The sequence below is a fragment of the Coregonus clupeaformis genome, unplaced genomic scaffold (assembly GCF_020615455.1).
Source record: "Coregonus clupeaformis isolate EN_2021a unplaced genomic scaffold, ASM2061545v1 scaf1506, whole genome shotgun sequence".
Classification (NCBI taxonomy): domain Eukaryota; kingdom Metazoa; phylum Chordata; class Actinopteri; order Salmoniformes; family Salmonidae; genus Coregonus; species Coregonus clupeaformis.
This window is the reverse complement of record NW_025534960.1, coordinates 14867-31865: the sequence shown is the minus strand read 5'-3', so window position 1 is coordinate 31865 and position 16999 is coordinate 14867. Positions and strand designations below refer to the sequence as shown.

The 16999-nt window shown below is 46.2% G+C and overlaps 2 protein-coding genes across 2 annotated transcripts in view; one reads left to right on the top strand and one right to left on the bottom strand.

Annotated features, from left to right (window-relative positions):
* LOC121559728 (teashirt homolog 1-like) overlaps nt 1-11306 on the bottom strand; it is a 38796-nt gene extending 27490 nt beyond the window's left edge. The window contains 2 exon segments of the mRNA XM_041872830.2: nt 10133-10730; nt 10883-11306. Of these exon segments, the coding sequence (XP_041728764.2) occupies nt 10133-10172 (40 nt within the window). The 5' untranslated portion in view covers nt 10173-10730; nt 10883-11306.
* A 429-nt stretch (nt 11307-11735) lies between these two features.
* LOC121559729 (prostaglandin reductase 3-like) lies at nt 11736-16347 on the top strand. The gene is made up of 2 exons (XM_041872831.2): nt 11736-12324; nt 15156-16347. Exons 1-2 carry the CDS (start codon nt 12041-12043, stop codon nt 16081-16083), a joined length of 1212 nt encoding a protein of 403 aa, XP_041728765.2. The 5' UTR covers nt 11736-12040; the 3' UTR covers nt 16084-16347.
* The last annotated feature ends 652 nt before the right edge of the window (nt 16348-16999 follow it).

Sequence of the window (16999 nt, the reverse complement as noted above, 5' to 3'; positions counted from 1 at the left end):
TGGCCAGGTAACAAGAGCAGAGCAGGGCAGGTGGAGCTAGTTAGGCTGAGTAGAGAGAGGGAGGTGAGCAGAGTGGAAGATAATTGAATGCAATTAATGTTGCTACCAGGGAGAGAGAGTGCTCATGACAGGACCCCCCTCCAAGGGACGGCCCCAGAAGTCCCAAGAACAACATCATGCCGGGAGGGTGGAGGGGAGCAGGCGGCGGGTCAGAACTCCTCCGAGCGGTCCGAGTGAATCTCCTCATCCTCAGAAGGAGCTGGAGGGTCACGGTCGGGAGACAGGACAGGCACTGAGACAGGAGCAGGGCGGGCCGGACGGCTAGGAACCCCTCTTGGACGGCCCCCTACGGATTGCAGGCTGATCAGGATGTAGTCGGTGGAAGTCAGTGATAAGGGTCCGGTCCACTATCCTCCTGGCCGGGATCCAGGTCCTCTCCTCTGGACCATATCCCTCCCAATCAACGAGGTACTGGAGACCCCTACCCCTTCGCCTAGAGCGGAGCAGCCGCCGGGACGGTGAAGACAGGACCGCCATCTACGAGGCGCGGAGGAGGTGGCGCCGGAGCTGCAGGGACCAGGGGACTTTCATGGACCGGCTTGACCTTGGAGACGTGGAAGGTGGGGTGGACCCGCATGGAAGCGGGCAACTGAAGTCGGACCGCCGTTGGACTGATGACTTTCTGCACAGGAAAAGGACCAATGAAGCGAGGGGCCAGCTTTCGTGATACAACCCGCAGCGGCAGATCCCGGGCAGACAGCCAGACCTTCTGACCAACCCGGTAAGTAGGTGCTGGGGTCCTCCGTCGGTTGGCACCGACGGCGTAGCTGGTTCCAGACTTCAGGAGCACAGTGCGAGCCTGGGCCCAAGTGCGGCGGCAGCGGCGGGCATACGCAAGAGCAGACGGACAGGTGGCATCCGCCTCCTGGCTGGCAAACAGTGGAGGTTGATACCCGTAGACACACTGAAAGGGGGAGAGCCCGGTGGAGGAACTGGTGAGTGAATTATGGGCATATTCCACCCAGAGCAGGTGTTGAGCCCAGGCCCGGGGATTTTGGGAAGCCACACACCTCAGTGCCTTCTCCAGCTCCTGGTTCATGCGTTCAGTCTGGCCGTTTGACTGCGGGTGGAATCCAGACGATAGGCTGGCGGTGGCCCCAAGGAGATGACAGAACTCCTTCCAAAAGGTTGCTGAGAATTGCGGGCCCCGGTCTGACACTATATCCTGGGGTAGGCCATGGATACGAAACACATGTTCCAGGACCACCTGGGAGGTCTCTTTAGCAGAGGGTAGTTTGGGAAGGGGCACGAAGTGGGTCATCTTACTAAAGCGGTCAACAATGGTAAGGATGACTGTGTGTCCGTCAGAGGGCGGAAGGCCCGTAACAAAGTCCAGTGAAACGTGGGACCAGGGCCTCTTGGGTATGAGTAGGGGTTGCAGCAACCCAGCAGGAGGCTGGTTGGGAGTCTTGTTTCGGTTACAAGTGGGACAAGCTCGGATGAATTCTCGGACATCCCGTCTCATCCCCCGCCACCAGAACCGCTGGCGGACCAGATGAAGGGTGCGAGTGATGCCGGGATGACAGGCCAGACGGGATTCGTGCCCCCACTGAATCACAGGTGACCTGAGATTTGCTGGAACAAACAGACGGTTGGGGGCGCTGGTGCTTGGACCTGGCTGGTCCCGAAGAGCCTCCATGACCTGCTTCTCGATCTCCCAGGTGAGGGCCGCTACGACCAAGTGGCTGGGAAGAATGGGAGCTGTCATGGCGGTGGTCTCGTCCTTCTGAAACATCCGGGAAAGAGCATCAGGTTTGATGTTGCGAGATCCCGGGCGGTAGGAGAGCGTGAAATTGAAGCGCGTAAAGAACAGAGACCACCGCTGTTGACGGGAGTTCAGCCTCCTGGCTGTTTGGATATACTCCAGGTTCTTGTGGTCTGTCCACACTACGAATGGTTCCTTTGACCCCTCTAACCAGTGCCGCCATTCTTCAAGGGCGAGCTTGACAGCCAACAGCTCGCGGTTCCCAATGTCGTAGTTGCATTCGGCAGGGGTTAGCCGACGGGAGTAGAAGGCACAGGGGTGCATCTTGCCATCCTCAGCTGCTCTTTGAGAAAGCACTGCACCCACTCCCACGTCCGAAGCATCTACCTCCACCACAAACTGCCTTGCTGCATCTGGCATCTGGAGGATGGGAGCAGAAGTGAAACATGTCTTGAGGATATTGAAGGCCTTATCAGCAGCTGATGTCCATTGGTACGGTTGTTTAGTGCTGGTTAGCGCCGTGAGGGGTGCAGCCACTGTGCTATAGTTTCTGATGAATCTCCTATAAAAGTTGGCAAAGCCCAGGAACTGTTGCAACTTCTTCCGAGACTCAGGAACTGGCCAGGAAGTGACAGCCGACACCTTCGTGAGATCCATCTGAATGCTGCCCTCGGTCACCACATACCCCAGGAATGAAACGGTCTTGGCATGGAACTCGCACTTCTCTGCCTTCACGAAAAGAGAGTTCTCCAGCAGGCGGCGCAGGACCAACCGGACGTGGTGCGTGTGTTCTGACAGAGTCTTTGAGAATATTAAAATATCGTCAAGGTACACAAATACGAACGTATTTAGCATGTCCCTGAGGATATCATTCACTAGGGCTTGAAAAACTGCTGGGGCATTGGTGAGGCCGAAGGGCATGACGAGATATTCATAGTGGCCGGTTGGTGTGTTGAACGCTGTCTTCCATTCGTCTCCCTCCCTCATCCGCACCAGATGGTAGGCATTGCGAAGGTCCAGCTTAGTGAATACAGTGGCTCCCTGCAGCAGTTCGAAGGCAGACGAAAGTAAGGGCAGTGGGTAGCGATTCTTAACCGTGATGTCGTTCAGACCCCGGTAATCTATGCATGGACGAAGAGAACCGTCCTTCTTGCCGACAAAGAAGAATCCCGCTCCTGCGGGGGAAGACGACGGTCTAATTATCCCGGAGGCAAGAGAGTCATTAATGTAGTCCTCCATGGCCTTTCTTTCCGGGGCTGACAGTGAATACAGACGACCCTTGGGAGGTGCTGTGCCAGGCAGGAGATCAATCGCGCAGTCATAGGGTCTGTGTGGGGGTAGAGATGTCGCCTTGGATTTGTTGAACACCTCTTTCAGGCTGTGGTAACAGGCCGGAACATTGGATATGTCGGAGGTAGCGCTAGATCCTTCCCCGGTGAACGGGCAGGGTGGCCCCCCTTAAACAGGTCTGGTGACAACTCCTTCCCCACTCACGGACTGTTCCTGTCTCCCAGTCGATGTGGGGGTTGTGCTGACGGAGCCACGGGTATCCAAGAATGAGTGGTTGGCCAGGTGAGTGTAGGAGGTGAAACTGGATGGACTCCTGGTGGTTTCCTGACAGCAGGATTGTCACAGGGGCGGAGATATGAGTGACAGTGCCAAGATGATGCCCATCCAGGGCTCGTGCAGGAATGGGTTGTGTCAGTTGATGATGGTTCACGCCCAGTTGCTGTGCAAGCTCAGGGTCCATGATGTTTGCTTCGGCTCCGGAATCCACAAGGGCGGCCAATGTATGAGTCTTGTCAGAAAGCTGAAGGCGGAGATGAAGCAGGGTCTTTCGGATGGAGGGAGACTGAAGGCTTGTTGAGCTCACCCGGATCTCCCCTACACCTGGTGAGCTGCGGCTTTTGCCGGACAAGTAGCGACACGGTGATTCTCGCCACCACAGTAGAGGCAAAGGTTGGAGCTTAGACGGCGCCGACGCTCCTCGGGAGTCAGAGAGGCACGGCCAATCTCCATGGGCTCAGGCTGATTGAGTTGGCTATGGGACTTGACAGGCAGGGGCTGGACAGAAGCGGTATCGACCCGAGTACGGATGGCAGGTTGACTGAGACGGCCCTTCTCCCTCCTCCGGGTCTGTATACGGCGGTCAATGCGAACGGCAAGGTCAATGGCGGCATCAAGCGTTGAGGGCGGGTCATGGGAAACAAGCTCGTCCTTGATATAGTCCGCCAGGCTATGGAGGAAGGCTTGCACCAGTGCCTCTGGGTTAAACGAGCTTTGACTGGCCAGGGTACGAAAGTCAATGGAGAAGTCTGCCACTGTCCGATTGCCCTGACGGATGGTGAGCAGAGCTTGTGACGCTTCGGCTGTTGGCGAGCCTAGGTCAAAGACCTTTAACATCTCCTCCTCAAAGGCACTGAAGGAGGCACAGGCTGGGGTTTGCCGGTCGAATTCCGCCGTTCCCCACAACCGAGCTCGACCGGTGAGATGTGTGATGACATACCCCACCTTGGCTCCCTCTGTTGAGAAAGTCCTGGGCTGTAGTGCAAACTGGATTCGGCAGCTGCTCAAGAATGGTCTTACTTGCTTCTGGTTGCCATCAAAACGTTCCGGGTTCCCAATCCTTGGTTCAGGAGCGTGGGGATCTGGTGGCAGCACTGCCGGGCCTGCAGCATTGGGACCTCCAGCGGAGGGATGAAGGAGTATCGGTGGTACAGGAACAAAAGGACCAGGGGGGGTGCAGGTGGAGTAGCCGGGCTTGAGAGTAGTTGCAGGGCTTGGGCTAGCTGTTGTTGCTGCAGTTGGAACTGTTGTTGCTGCTGGTTGAATAGCTGGAGAAGGGAAGCGATGTCGCCAGCCATCCGATTTATGTCTCCCTCAGAGCGTTCCAGTCGCTGTAGGGCAGTCCTCTCTGGCTCTTCCTCCATCGTGGTCAGGGAGTGCGCTGGGTCCATGATGGTCAGATCGTTCTGTCACGAACAGAAGAGGACCCAAGAGCGCAAGTTCAAATTCAGAGTTCTTTATTCAAGGTTACAGGCGGGAAGAGGAGTCCCAGGGGTGTCAGGGGTCTTTCAGGGTCCTCCTGTGGGTACCTGTGCTCCGGGGGTCACCAAATGTCCGGGGGTGTCCAGTCCAAGTGCTTAGTGTGTGTGTTCCCCAGTGATGGAGCGGCGTATCGGGCTGAGGGTGGTGAAACGTCTGGGCACGCTCATCTGGTGGTCGGAGACCTGGGGGAACACACACACACAACAGCAATATGAATGGCAGGCAGAAGTACAGATCAGGGCTGGGCAAATATCGTGGTGAGAGACAGAAGGCAGAAACGAGTTACCGGAGGGGCTGAAGATCGGAGAGTAGTCGAGGTCCAGAAGGCAGGTTGGGATAGACGGGGCAGTAGAACAAGGAGGCAGTCAAGAAAGGATCGGTATCACAAACAGGAGTCAGAGCGCAGACAGGCAGGTTACTGGTCCGGGTTTGAAGACGATCTGACAGGGCTTGGCTGAAAACCAGGGCTTGATATACTGGGAGAGGTAGTGGGGAAATGCAGTTCAGCTGGCAGAGTAATTAGAACAGAGTGAGGCAAGGTGAGGATGGTGAGTGGGAAATGCAGTGCAGCTGGCCAGGTAACAAGAGCAGAGCAGGGCAGGTGGAGCTAGTTAGGCTGAGTAGAGAGAGGGAGGTGAGCAGAGTGGAAGATAATTGAATGCAATTAATGTTGCTACCAGGGAGAGAGAGTGCTCATGACAGATATGAAACATATCCATAGCTTCACAAATACAGTACTGAATGCATTCAATAAAAAATTATGTATGGTTGTATGGCTTAAAAACATTTACAAAAAATATTCCCAATGTCTACTACTCTCATACGCCTTATATCTGGTATATATGCGTCACTACTAAACACACACACACACTCACAGAGACAGTAGAGGTTGGGTGACTGAAGGCATTAAAAAAGAGAGCTGAGCATATTTGACCTTTGACTGGCTCAATTCCCAGATGCAAATTTAACTATTAGTCTCAGAGGGGGGGCAGAAGAGCAAAAACTGCCTATCGACGAAAGAAATCGATGCCACCTGCTAACGACACAGGCGCTCCAATTAAAGTAACCTCTAGTGAAGCAAGAGAGCCTAACCGCCAAACACACACTCAGGGAACTGTTACACCCTACTGTATATCACTGAAGTGTGTGACGCTTGTGTGTCCTAGTTAGGTTGGAGTCCTTGTGTTACTAATATGGTAAACAGAGTGTCAGTGTCTTCCCTCTCACATACTCTAAACGCAGGCCCCAACAGAAGGGAGACACTAGAGTGCTACAACGGCTACTCTTGATATCAGCATTTATTCCATCAAAACACACACACACACAACAGCACACACATGTTCCTATTCAGAGGCTCTTAGGCATATCTTTGCACTCACAAATGTCTTATTCACATTTCCTTAGAAATGTTAGATGTACACAAAAACACACAATTCTAACGACGATAAACGTTAATGTCTCAGTCGACTTCAGAGAAAGCGTGTGAAACATTATCGCTTAACACGGTATACATTTCCTTGACCTTGACTAAATTGTCCACTACATTTGCACGCACCTCCAAAAGCAAATCTTTACGTTCCCCGGCTTCCAGATAGTAATTTCTTCGGCGCTAATATCTTTTCAGATTACTCCCCAAGATATTTTTGGCAGACAACTACAGGGAAATAAAATGGAAAAATACACCTTGTGTAAGATGGTCCTCCTCAGGCCGTTGATTTAAGAGTGGGCCACATAAATCTCGGCATGCTGATTATTTAGAGGGCAGAATATCACGTAACAGCATCGTCGAGTTAGAGCACAAAAGTCGCTGTGTAATCTTAGCTACCCTGGGCATGCTAAACCATTAATCCCAGGGCTTCTTAACCCACTCCAAATATACTGGGATATTTTTTAACCAGGTTTCTAGAATGCCCCCTGAACACAAGAGCGGGAGACTTTTCCACACATTAAGACTAGGGCTATACGTGGTTTAGACGTTAAGACGTGAAAAGGTGTGTGTGTCCCTCATTGTACTGCTTCAAAACGTTTACAAAATGCCCCATCAAATTAAAATGCCTAACAAATAAAAGCTATATTTTGAATGCTAGAATTATGTTGCATAAACATATTAACACATTATTATCTCATTATTATCATTTCATATTACACTGACCAAATTTTGTACAAAAATAGGCTAAACTTGTAGCTACATTTCCCGCATTATAAACATTTACAAACCCTCAAAACTAGTTTGAGGTGTATAATTTGTCCTTCTTACGCACAGTAACGATCGTATGGGATATTAAGAAAGAGAATTACAGGAGTATGACGGTTATTATAATATATAAAGGGAAAAATAAACATTGCACCGCCATTTGATGCAGGAGGGTAGCCTACAAGTGACGACGAAGCTGATTTTGGTTCGGTGTGTCTGGCCTTTATTACGTTGTTAAAGGCAGAGGATTAGGGAGGTCATTAAGAGGCATCGTCTACTCCGACATGATTAGTCAGGTAGCAAAATCCATTTGTCACCTGCACGAGCAAATTGAGTTGATACTGCACTAGAGGCTATGGGGACTGTATAATATCAACTTGATTACATCAAGGCAGCTGCGGACTTGACACCTTACTGAATTTGTCAGCATTAATCGTTAGGGCCTGTCACAAATCCATCAGGTTTACAGATAATTAGGGGCCTTCTCTAATGAAGCCCGGAGAAGCAACCTTACCTTTTCTCACTGATAATTAAGAAGCCTCTATCCCTGAGAATAAGCTGTTTTTCTCCCCAAACTACTAGCTCTGACTGTCTGCGACACACAACCCCCAATTTAATGAAAGACAACGTCACTCTTCTCTCTTTTCTACACCGCTCCTGTCCTCATCACCATCAACTGATATATTCAAGGACAAAATTACGCCTGAAATAAAGTAACAGACAGTGATGTGTAGCACACATACACACACTCTTACCAACTGCCTTAAATACACTATAGGATAGGAACCGTAGCTCATCTTAACCTTAAATGACAGGATATCTGAAATAAGAGGAGTAGATATTATGGTTTTCCCATGACACTACGTATACTGTCAATCAGGGAAAAGCCTTTTATGGCTATGGCCCCATTATAACCATTAAACGTTCACACAACACACGCACAAACACACACACTAGTGAATTACAATGAAAATATAACAAAATAAGAGTGCCCAATACTATATATTGTGTGTATAAAACTAGTCCAGACATGTCTCCTCGTGGTACTTCATTCAGCCCTCCTCTAAAGGTCCAGTCCTGTACCCCTAGGGTTCCACATTTGTTTTGGTTGAACCTGGCGTCAACCATCTCAGTGAAAATGTAACTCACAACCACCTCTTTTCCCGATGGTCGCTCGAGTACTCATTCTCTAAACCTCTTTTACATTTAAATTTTAGTCATTTAGCAGACGCTCTTATCCAGAGTGACTTACAGTAAGTGAGTGCTTAAATTGTTTCATACTGGCCCCCCGTGGGAATCGAACCCACAACCCTGGCGTTGCAAGCGCCATGCTCTACCAACTGAGCTACACGGGACCCATGGTACTACCATGGCGATTTCCCCCTCGACTCTCCCACTCTATTTCCTTATAGGCTACAGAGTACCAGGCATGGTTCAGTAGCTACTAGCTAGCATTGAAACACTGGACCATCATGCTTTAGTTGAGTGTGTGTCTGTATTTGTGTTAAAGGGGGAGGGTTGGAGGGTGCTGTTATTTCCAACCAACTGTCATGATCATGACAGAATGGAAACACTCCCGTCTGCCAAGTTGTGATTGACCATTAAAGGCCATGATGTATAAGCTGGTCAATGACAGCCAAGCAGATCAATAGGACCATGTCGAGGGGTCAAGGTGATGGCATGTTTTCATGTAAGATCTGTTGGGAAGCATCCTATATGCGATCCTATAGCCTGCTACCCAGCTTTTTTCATGTGATACAAGACACGAATCAGATGCTACTCAACAGTGAGTATATTTAATGTCTTATATAAGACTAAAGCATAAGACTGCTATTCAACACTGTGTCAGAAGCGTATGAGCTTTAGAGAGAAGTACTAGTTGAATACTCTTCACAGTCAATCCACACTGTCTCCCATCACTTGGCACCTATTTCAAATGATAAACCTGCCGAGTTCAAAGTCTTCGCTGCCTGGCCCTCCTGTTCGGTCCGCTTTACACCTCATATTTCAGAATCTCTTTCAAATTCTATAACTGTCTTTTGTTCACTCCACTTGTTAATGCCTAACTTCAAAGGCTGCACCTCATTAGCACAGAGGTAGAAATCTCTGTCACTCATTTACATTTGTTTAAAGCGGCTTGAAAAAGAGAAGAGAGTCGAAATCCAAATCACTAGACCTCAACCTTGTGTTTCGACATCTGGTTTATCAGTGGTTGTCAGATAGTAAATACTACAGTCCTGTGGATGTAGATATGGACTGCATTGGTAAAGTGTTCTGTAGGATGAGAGGAGGGTGTGAATTTGGATAAGAAGTGCAAACCTCCTTGTCTTTAACCCAAACCAGGGGGGCTCCTGGTGGTAGGCTAGTTCAGGTGCCCTAAATAATTAGGATTTAGCCCTTTCTGTGATCCTCAAAACACCTCCACCCCCTCCCTCTTTCATTTTCTTTCTTTCTCTTTCTTCCCTCTAGTGTTTTCCCAAGAAAATAATAAAGAGATAAGGATTTCCCTCCTTTTAAAAACTTTTTTCATCCTTTTTTTAGACAACAGGGGGGTTGTCCTTTGAGTGGCTAAATCCGTATGGAGCATGCGTGTCTTCATGGAGAGATGTATTGATGTTTATCGGGGATTAATAGATCAAAGGCTGCCACATGACAGGCGATCAATCACGCATCAAATCAATGATGGCAATCCTCTAATAAAACCGAAAAGAAAGAAAACCGGCTTTGGCCAGTTTTCCTCCCCCTCTTTCGAAGTCAATTATTCATTATTACTCACTCTTTAACACTGCAATGAACCCCAAGAGAAACTCTATCTCTAACGTTTCGTTTATCTAGCTACCCAAGTAGTCGACTTTTCTGGCAAGTTAACACAATTTAGGCCTATCGTGTCACTACAAATGCACCTGGTTTACTGAATTCATATGCCAAAATATAAAATAATAATGGTCAACTAATGAAGATGTGTTGAAAGTAAAACTTATTTTTAGGCTATTACATATGCATAACATGAGAAATGTAAAAGGGAAAAATAAAACATTTAGTGAATTAAAAATAAAAACTCCAACATTTTATCTCCATTGAGTAAGAGACGGTGAAAATTAATGTACGTGTGCGCTCGTGCTTACCTGCTGATCGCCTGGGTTCTTGCTGCTTTCTCCTCGGCATAGTGACCGTCACGTTCCACGGTACTTTTCATGCAGGAATCAAAACAATAAGTCTGTCAGTGGAGAAAAACCATCCCGTAGTTTTTTGTCGGAAATAGCTGTCAACAGTTTTTCTATTAGAATGGTTTGTTTCTTTTGTAATTGTGGGCTTATGCCAGACAACCTGAAACGGCCACAATGTAACTAAATATGTCCTTTAGGCCTACGAATAGAAACAAATGACAGAAGATAAAGGACAAACGAAAAAAGGGTTTCTGTGATATCAAAACGATGAACGAATTTCGCCAGCTCATAACATGTCTATCAAAGATCATCTTCCCTCATCTCTGTGAGTCAGGAGAAGAGGCAGACATCCGAAGCCAAGTTTCAGTCACTCCCCTACTGCCATGGGAGAGGGGGGGAGGGGGGGGGTGAAATCACTATATGGCGGTGTTGGGGATACTATGTATGGTCTTCACTCCAAAATAAATAAACTCTGATGGTAAACAAATAAGTCCAGTGTGAGCGAACACCTTTGAAACGTATTTCCGTGGAAGGCTGCGCTTCTTCAAGCTCAGATCTGAAACAAAACAGGATTGAAAGAAAATAGACAGGCATTAGATGGTTAATGTCAGTCGGTCACCACGCCACCTAGTCGGATCAAGCCTCGCCGTCAGCGGATACTTTTCTCCCCTCTCTAGGTTGAGTCGGGGTGGTAGGGATTCTACTTACATTTCTAGTGAAAATAATTATTATCAGCCGCCGATCTGGAATATGCAGGTGGTTGATGTGGTGCAGATCCTGCGACTAAAGAGAAACAAACTAGATGCAGGCATCCACCCTCGCGGAGAGAATTTTTCTTCTGTAAACTCCGGGGAGTGAACCGTTCTCGTCTGGTGCTCCGAAAAAAAATGAAACGCAGGGAATCTAGAAGCGTTTCAGACAGTCTCAACTGATAGACAGACGCATCGAGTGGCTTTTCCTGCTTCCTTTTTACTCCTCCCCTCGCGCTACAAGCGTCACCCTGACAGTAGAACCCACCTGTCAATCTTTTTAATTGTCTTGTTTTTCCTCATCTTAAAATTGAAATGACTGACAAAGGAAAGCTTGCATCAGTAGGCTAATGTCAAATTGTTCCTTTGAAATATCGATCCATAAACTTCATGCAGAATGTTATTAAAGCAATTACTCAATTTTTACAAAGCTATTACTAGGTTAGGCTATATTACTACAACTAGGCTAATCATTAATCATCATCATCATCATATGAAATAAACTTACACTAACTTTATTTTGCCTGACATATGCTATCCTATAACAAACCCAACATGGCAATGCTTTGGACTTGCATATTTTTGGGACATTCGGGCCTGAAGTTTCCTAACGTGTGAGCACCATAATTTACGCATGCTTGAGGATAAAATATATTCTGCAGATAATAGCCTATTAACGGTGCTTGTTAATACCTGAATGGTTGTGGTTTTCACTGGCTGTGTTGGCAATTATTCTGGCATTTTGTGTAAAATCGTTGAGGATATGTTTGAGACTACGATTGATTTGTTTCACCTTACTAGGAAGTGTGTCATGTCCGGGAAGGGGAGGGACTCCAAAGAAGACAAGCCGCTACAGTTACAGTTTGGCTGCTGCTACAAGGTTGTGTCGTGCTATAGCCTAGTTATAATCAAAGCAAACATTCTAAAAGCACATTATTGCGTGCCGATCTTATGCGACAAAACCGCGCTGGTAATATTGTGTTTTAATTGCATCGCATCTTTAGATTGGCCTACCCTGCTACGTGAAGAAAAGCCTAGCATAGGCTAACGATAAGCATATTGATATCATTGCACAGCCAGTGCCGTAAACTTTGTCCCATATTCCCTCCCTGGTGCAATGTCCACCTCTTTCTTATTGAGAAACGGTAAGAGGGTGTTTTCGGTCATCGGCGGAGGATGCAGAGGAACCGACGCACTTTCTAGAGTTCATTTCGTATCGCGGCGCTTCATTATAGATTTGTCATACTCTACGCACTTCATGGATTTTAAAGGTTCCTCGATACCGAGCTCCATGAAAAAGCTGGTCGTAACGAAGCTTAGCCAGAATTTCAGAGACGCCGTTGCCTTGCAAACTGTTCCAGTCCCGACACCTGGCGACGGGGACTTGCTTGTCAGAAATCGGTAAGTTTTGGTTAGAAATTGGATACAGAAGGTTCCCATTTTCCGCGGGTGCGTAGCCTATCTATGGATAGACTATTCCAATATTGGTCACATTTTGGAGCAATTATCTTTAATAAACTATTTGGTATTGTTTTGAAGTTATGAAAGGGTCTCTTACCTCGGTTAGAATCGCTTTATCCATCCCCATCGATACTAGTAGCCTACTTGCGACCATTTCAGGAGCGAGCAAAATACGGGAGGAATATTTCCAAGTTCCGCCCCTACATTTGTCTATCAATCCATCTCGGCATCTCGCTCTGTCCTGTCTCCTTACGTCACGAACCTGCAAACAGAAAGTCATGGGGGGGGGGGTAGTAAAGACTCGCACGAATAGATGAGGAGATGGAGAAGCAGCTTTGCATGGCATTTGGGGCTGCGGCAGGATCATCATTTTCCGCTGCATAAAACCAATGCATCAAAGCAAGATATTTACAAATGTTGATTAAATTAACAGGTTACTGTAACAGAGCAGGAATGTAGGCAACTTAATCTAACTGGTTATTTTCTACAATTTAAGTCAAAGAGATATTAAAATGCCGGTCAATGCTCGTATAGCCTATTAGAGCGCAATTGATCAGTGAAATAAAGGCAGGGTCTTGCGTTATGGTTTAGAGACCAAGGACATAGTAGCATAATCTAAAGATCAAATAGCTTTTAACATTTACATAAATTGTCGTATGTAGCCTAAACCTTTTTCCACAGGTTTGTTTTGTGTGCGTAATTTTGTATGCGTAATTTAGGGAATAAATAAAATTGGTATTGTCTTGTATGTCATTTCTAACTTGAAAATGTGGAACATTGAATTGTAAATCCAATTTGCCATGGAGAGGTAGCCTATCTCTCATCTTGGAAAAAATAAAGAACTGTTGATGCAGTGGTAGGTTAGGTGCGTTGCCCTCTCCGCCTCCCAAAACCTTGAATTGTAGATTGAAATAGATTGAAATGTATGGCATCAAATATTGTTCTATATTTTTATGTAGGCCTATGCCCTCATACCTTTTTAACAATTATTTGTGTGTTGTCTGTAATGAATCCCCATCATATGAGTTGGCCTGGAAAATTACAACATTTAGCTATTCATCCGCTGTGGTCCTGCTGCTAACAACTAGGCCTCACAAGCACCTGCAACTGAAAAAATAAGTTAAAGGGCCTAGTTATCAAGGCATATTTCTTGGTATGGCTTATTATTTATTTGTTAATAACTACATCAGAAAGGCCAATTCTATGGTCTCAATGCAGAGCTCGGAATTAGCAGAAATGTCTGTGATGTCGCATGTAGGCCTATGTCGGCCTTGTATTGTATAAGGCCTGCTTGGTCACATTCTCTGAGGCGGAAAGACAGTTGCACAACATAGCCTACTGTAGTCAAAGGTCATTTAATTGCACATATAGCCTATTGGCCATTATCATTTCCATAGGCTATTGATGACCCACGACTTTGTAAACTCTGATTTACGCATTAATTAGGCTGGACTTTATGTATTAGATAGTGTAGGCTGTAATATAAAATGCACATAGCTGCAAACCACAGGCGAAACAAGCTTGATTTAGAAATTGAGTGGGTCAGCTCCGCTGCTAAGGTAATTGCACAAAAGAGGAACCATTAGTGATAGTTAAACGTAATATCAGATAATGTATTGACGTGGATAATGCTTTTAGGTAAACATTATTGTAGTTGTGTGGCATGTCTATGGACAGGACATGGCTGGACCACTTTTTGGCCTCTGCAATGCTTTGGTTCACAATGCAATTGTGTATCAGGAAAATGTTTTTTTTTTTATTTTATGCATTATTAACCTGAATTAGTTTGACTAATTTTGAGTTTAAATTGAGATATGCATTATTATCATGTTTCAGTGACCCAGATTCTTGTGCATTCAAAGTTGCACATTTTGAAATCAAGCATCTTTAAGAATATCAGGCCCAATCCTGGCCAGAGATCCCAGTTCACTTTAGTTTTGACCTTTGAACTTGCTCTTCTTTAATGCATGGTGTTTCAGTACTGTTGGTCCATTATGAGAGATTCAGGTTCAAATCTTTACTGGTACGGCAGAATTCAGAAGGGCTGCAAAGAAAGAGCGATTTGAAAAGTATAGTCAAACCTAGATGTTTTCATATATTTAATTGGAGCCATTTATTTGTAACTAAACCGGGCTGGTACATTTAAGTGCTCAAAATGCACATGACATGCACAATGATGAGTCGCAGTGAGGGTTCTTCTGGAGGATAGAACATTATTTATTTATTTATACATTTCTTTCACACAAGGATTTTTTTCTCTCCATGTCATCAACTGAGATGAAAACAGTTGTCTTTTTTCATGTCGAGACAAATGAAATATACAAGATTTAAAAGTGCAGTTTGTTCTTGTGTGTCTCTCAAGACAATGAATCATGACATCATGCAATGTGTTTTGTGATACAAACATTGTCCTGTCAGTGTAGGGTGGGTGGGTGTTTTTTCAAGACAAATGGAATCATTGCCAAAACAAACCAATGTTTCCTTCCCGAACGATGTCGCAGATGTTTTCTAGAGAATGTAACTGAAATGTTGACCTTCGCAGACATTACTGTAGGCATTCTGAAGTGCTCCTCTTAGGATATCTTAAAATATGCATAACAATAATGTTATTATAACATAGGCTATTATCATGTTATTATCTAAATTCCCACTAAAGAACATCACCAAAGTATCCTATACTGACGTTAATTCATTTTAATGCTATGTAACAATTGCTAATCATTCTGAATTGTCATTCACTTATATTTTCTTCTCTGTTCCATTCCATGCAGATTTGTTGGAATCAATGCCTCGGACATCAACTACTCAGCAGGCCGCTACGACCCTACGGTGAAGCCACCGTTTGACGCCGGGTTCGAGGGCATTGGCGAGGTGGTCGGACTCGGCCTGAGTGCCAGCGCCCGCTACACCGTTGGCGACACAGTGGCCTACTTTGCCGATGGGGCCTTTGCAGAGTACACGGTGATACCCATGATCAAGACCGTACCCGTACCTGCGGTGAAGCCAGAGTTCCTCACCCTGCTGTTAAGCGGCGCCACAGCCTACATCGCCATGAAGCGGCTTGGCGACCTGGCGAAGGGCGAGACAGTGCTGGTGACGGCCGCCGCTGGTGGCACAGGACAGTTCGCCGTGCAGTTTGCCAAACAGGCCGGCTGCCACGTTGTGGGCACCTGCTCCTCCAACGAGAAGGCTGGCTTCTTAAAGACCATTGGCTGCGACAGGCCCATTAACTACACGTCCGAGGACCTGGCCGCCACGCTGCGCAAAGAGTACCCACAAGGCCTGGACGTAGTCTACGAGTCCATAGGAGGCAGCATCTTTGACATGGCGGTCAACAATCTGGCCAATAAGGGCAGGCTGATCGTGATCGGGTTCATCTCAGGGTACCAAACGGCATCAGGGGTCCCGACCGTTAAAGGAGGGACTCTGCCCGTGAAGCTGCTCCAGAAGTCAGCCAGCGTGAGGGGGTTCTTCCTACCTCACTTCCTGGCTGACTACAAGGAGGCGATGGGAAGCATGATGCAGATGTTTGCTAAGGGGAAGCTGGTGTGTGAAGTGGACTCTGGGGACATGGCCCCCGAGGGTCGTTTTGTTGGGCTGGAGTCTGTCTTTAGGGCTGTGGAATACATGTACGCTGGGAAAAACGTGGGAAAGGTGGTGGTTGAAGTGACTCCCCCCTCACTGGACAGTAAACTGTGATTTGCCCTAATGTGAATGCACTGAAATTCTCGAACAAATCAAATGTATGTATGTACAATGAAACAAACAATGAAAGTACATATGTTGAAGGCAAATTACCCGAACTGTGAAAATCTACTGTAAGTCTAATATATTTTTGAACAGTTTATTTCACCTATTGAATATAATATTTTGGTATTACTGAAATGTTGTTCTGTTAGAGACAGTTCCTTGTTAATGTTTTGATGATTGTATTGAATAAAGCAAAGCCAAAGTCCCAATGAACAGGGATCATACTTGTAGAGTGAAGATCGCTGGTGAACAACAAAGGGTATCTCTGGAAAAAATACTGTACCCCTCTAGATCAAATGCCTCCCTCATTCTCATGCTATCACACACACACACACACACACACACACTTGTTTAATTGCTATGTGCTCAAGACTAGAGCTAACTAAAATGTAATTGTATTAACATTCGTATTTACGGTAACTAGACCAGTGGCTGCATTGACTGTCCACAGCTTAGGCATGATTACTGCACTCCAGATAATGTACCAGCATATTAGCTGAACTTGTCCCTCTGTTTACACAGGAAACAAAGTAGCTGAGGACAATATTGCATAATGATCACATTTAGTGCTACCAGTTTACACCTCTGTCATACTTTTGGAATGTAGGCCTAAGCATGCCCAGAGCAATTGACCCGTTTAGTCTCTCTCTCTCACACACACATACACACACATACACACGTACAATATACAAAGTATACATACACAGATTACACATTCATATAATTAATAAATTAACTTAAATCAACAGAAAAGATTGCACATTTCTCAATGTATTGTAGATGTACAGTAGGTTTTCAAATAGCTAATTCTGAGGAGTATTTGCAATATATAATTTGTAATTAACACTCAAATATCTAGATTACA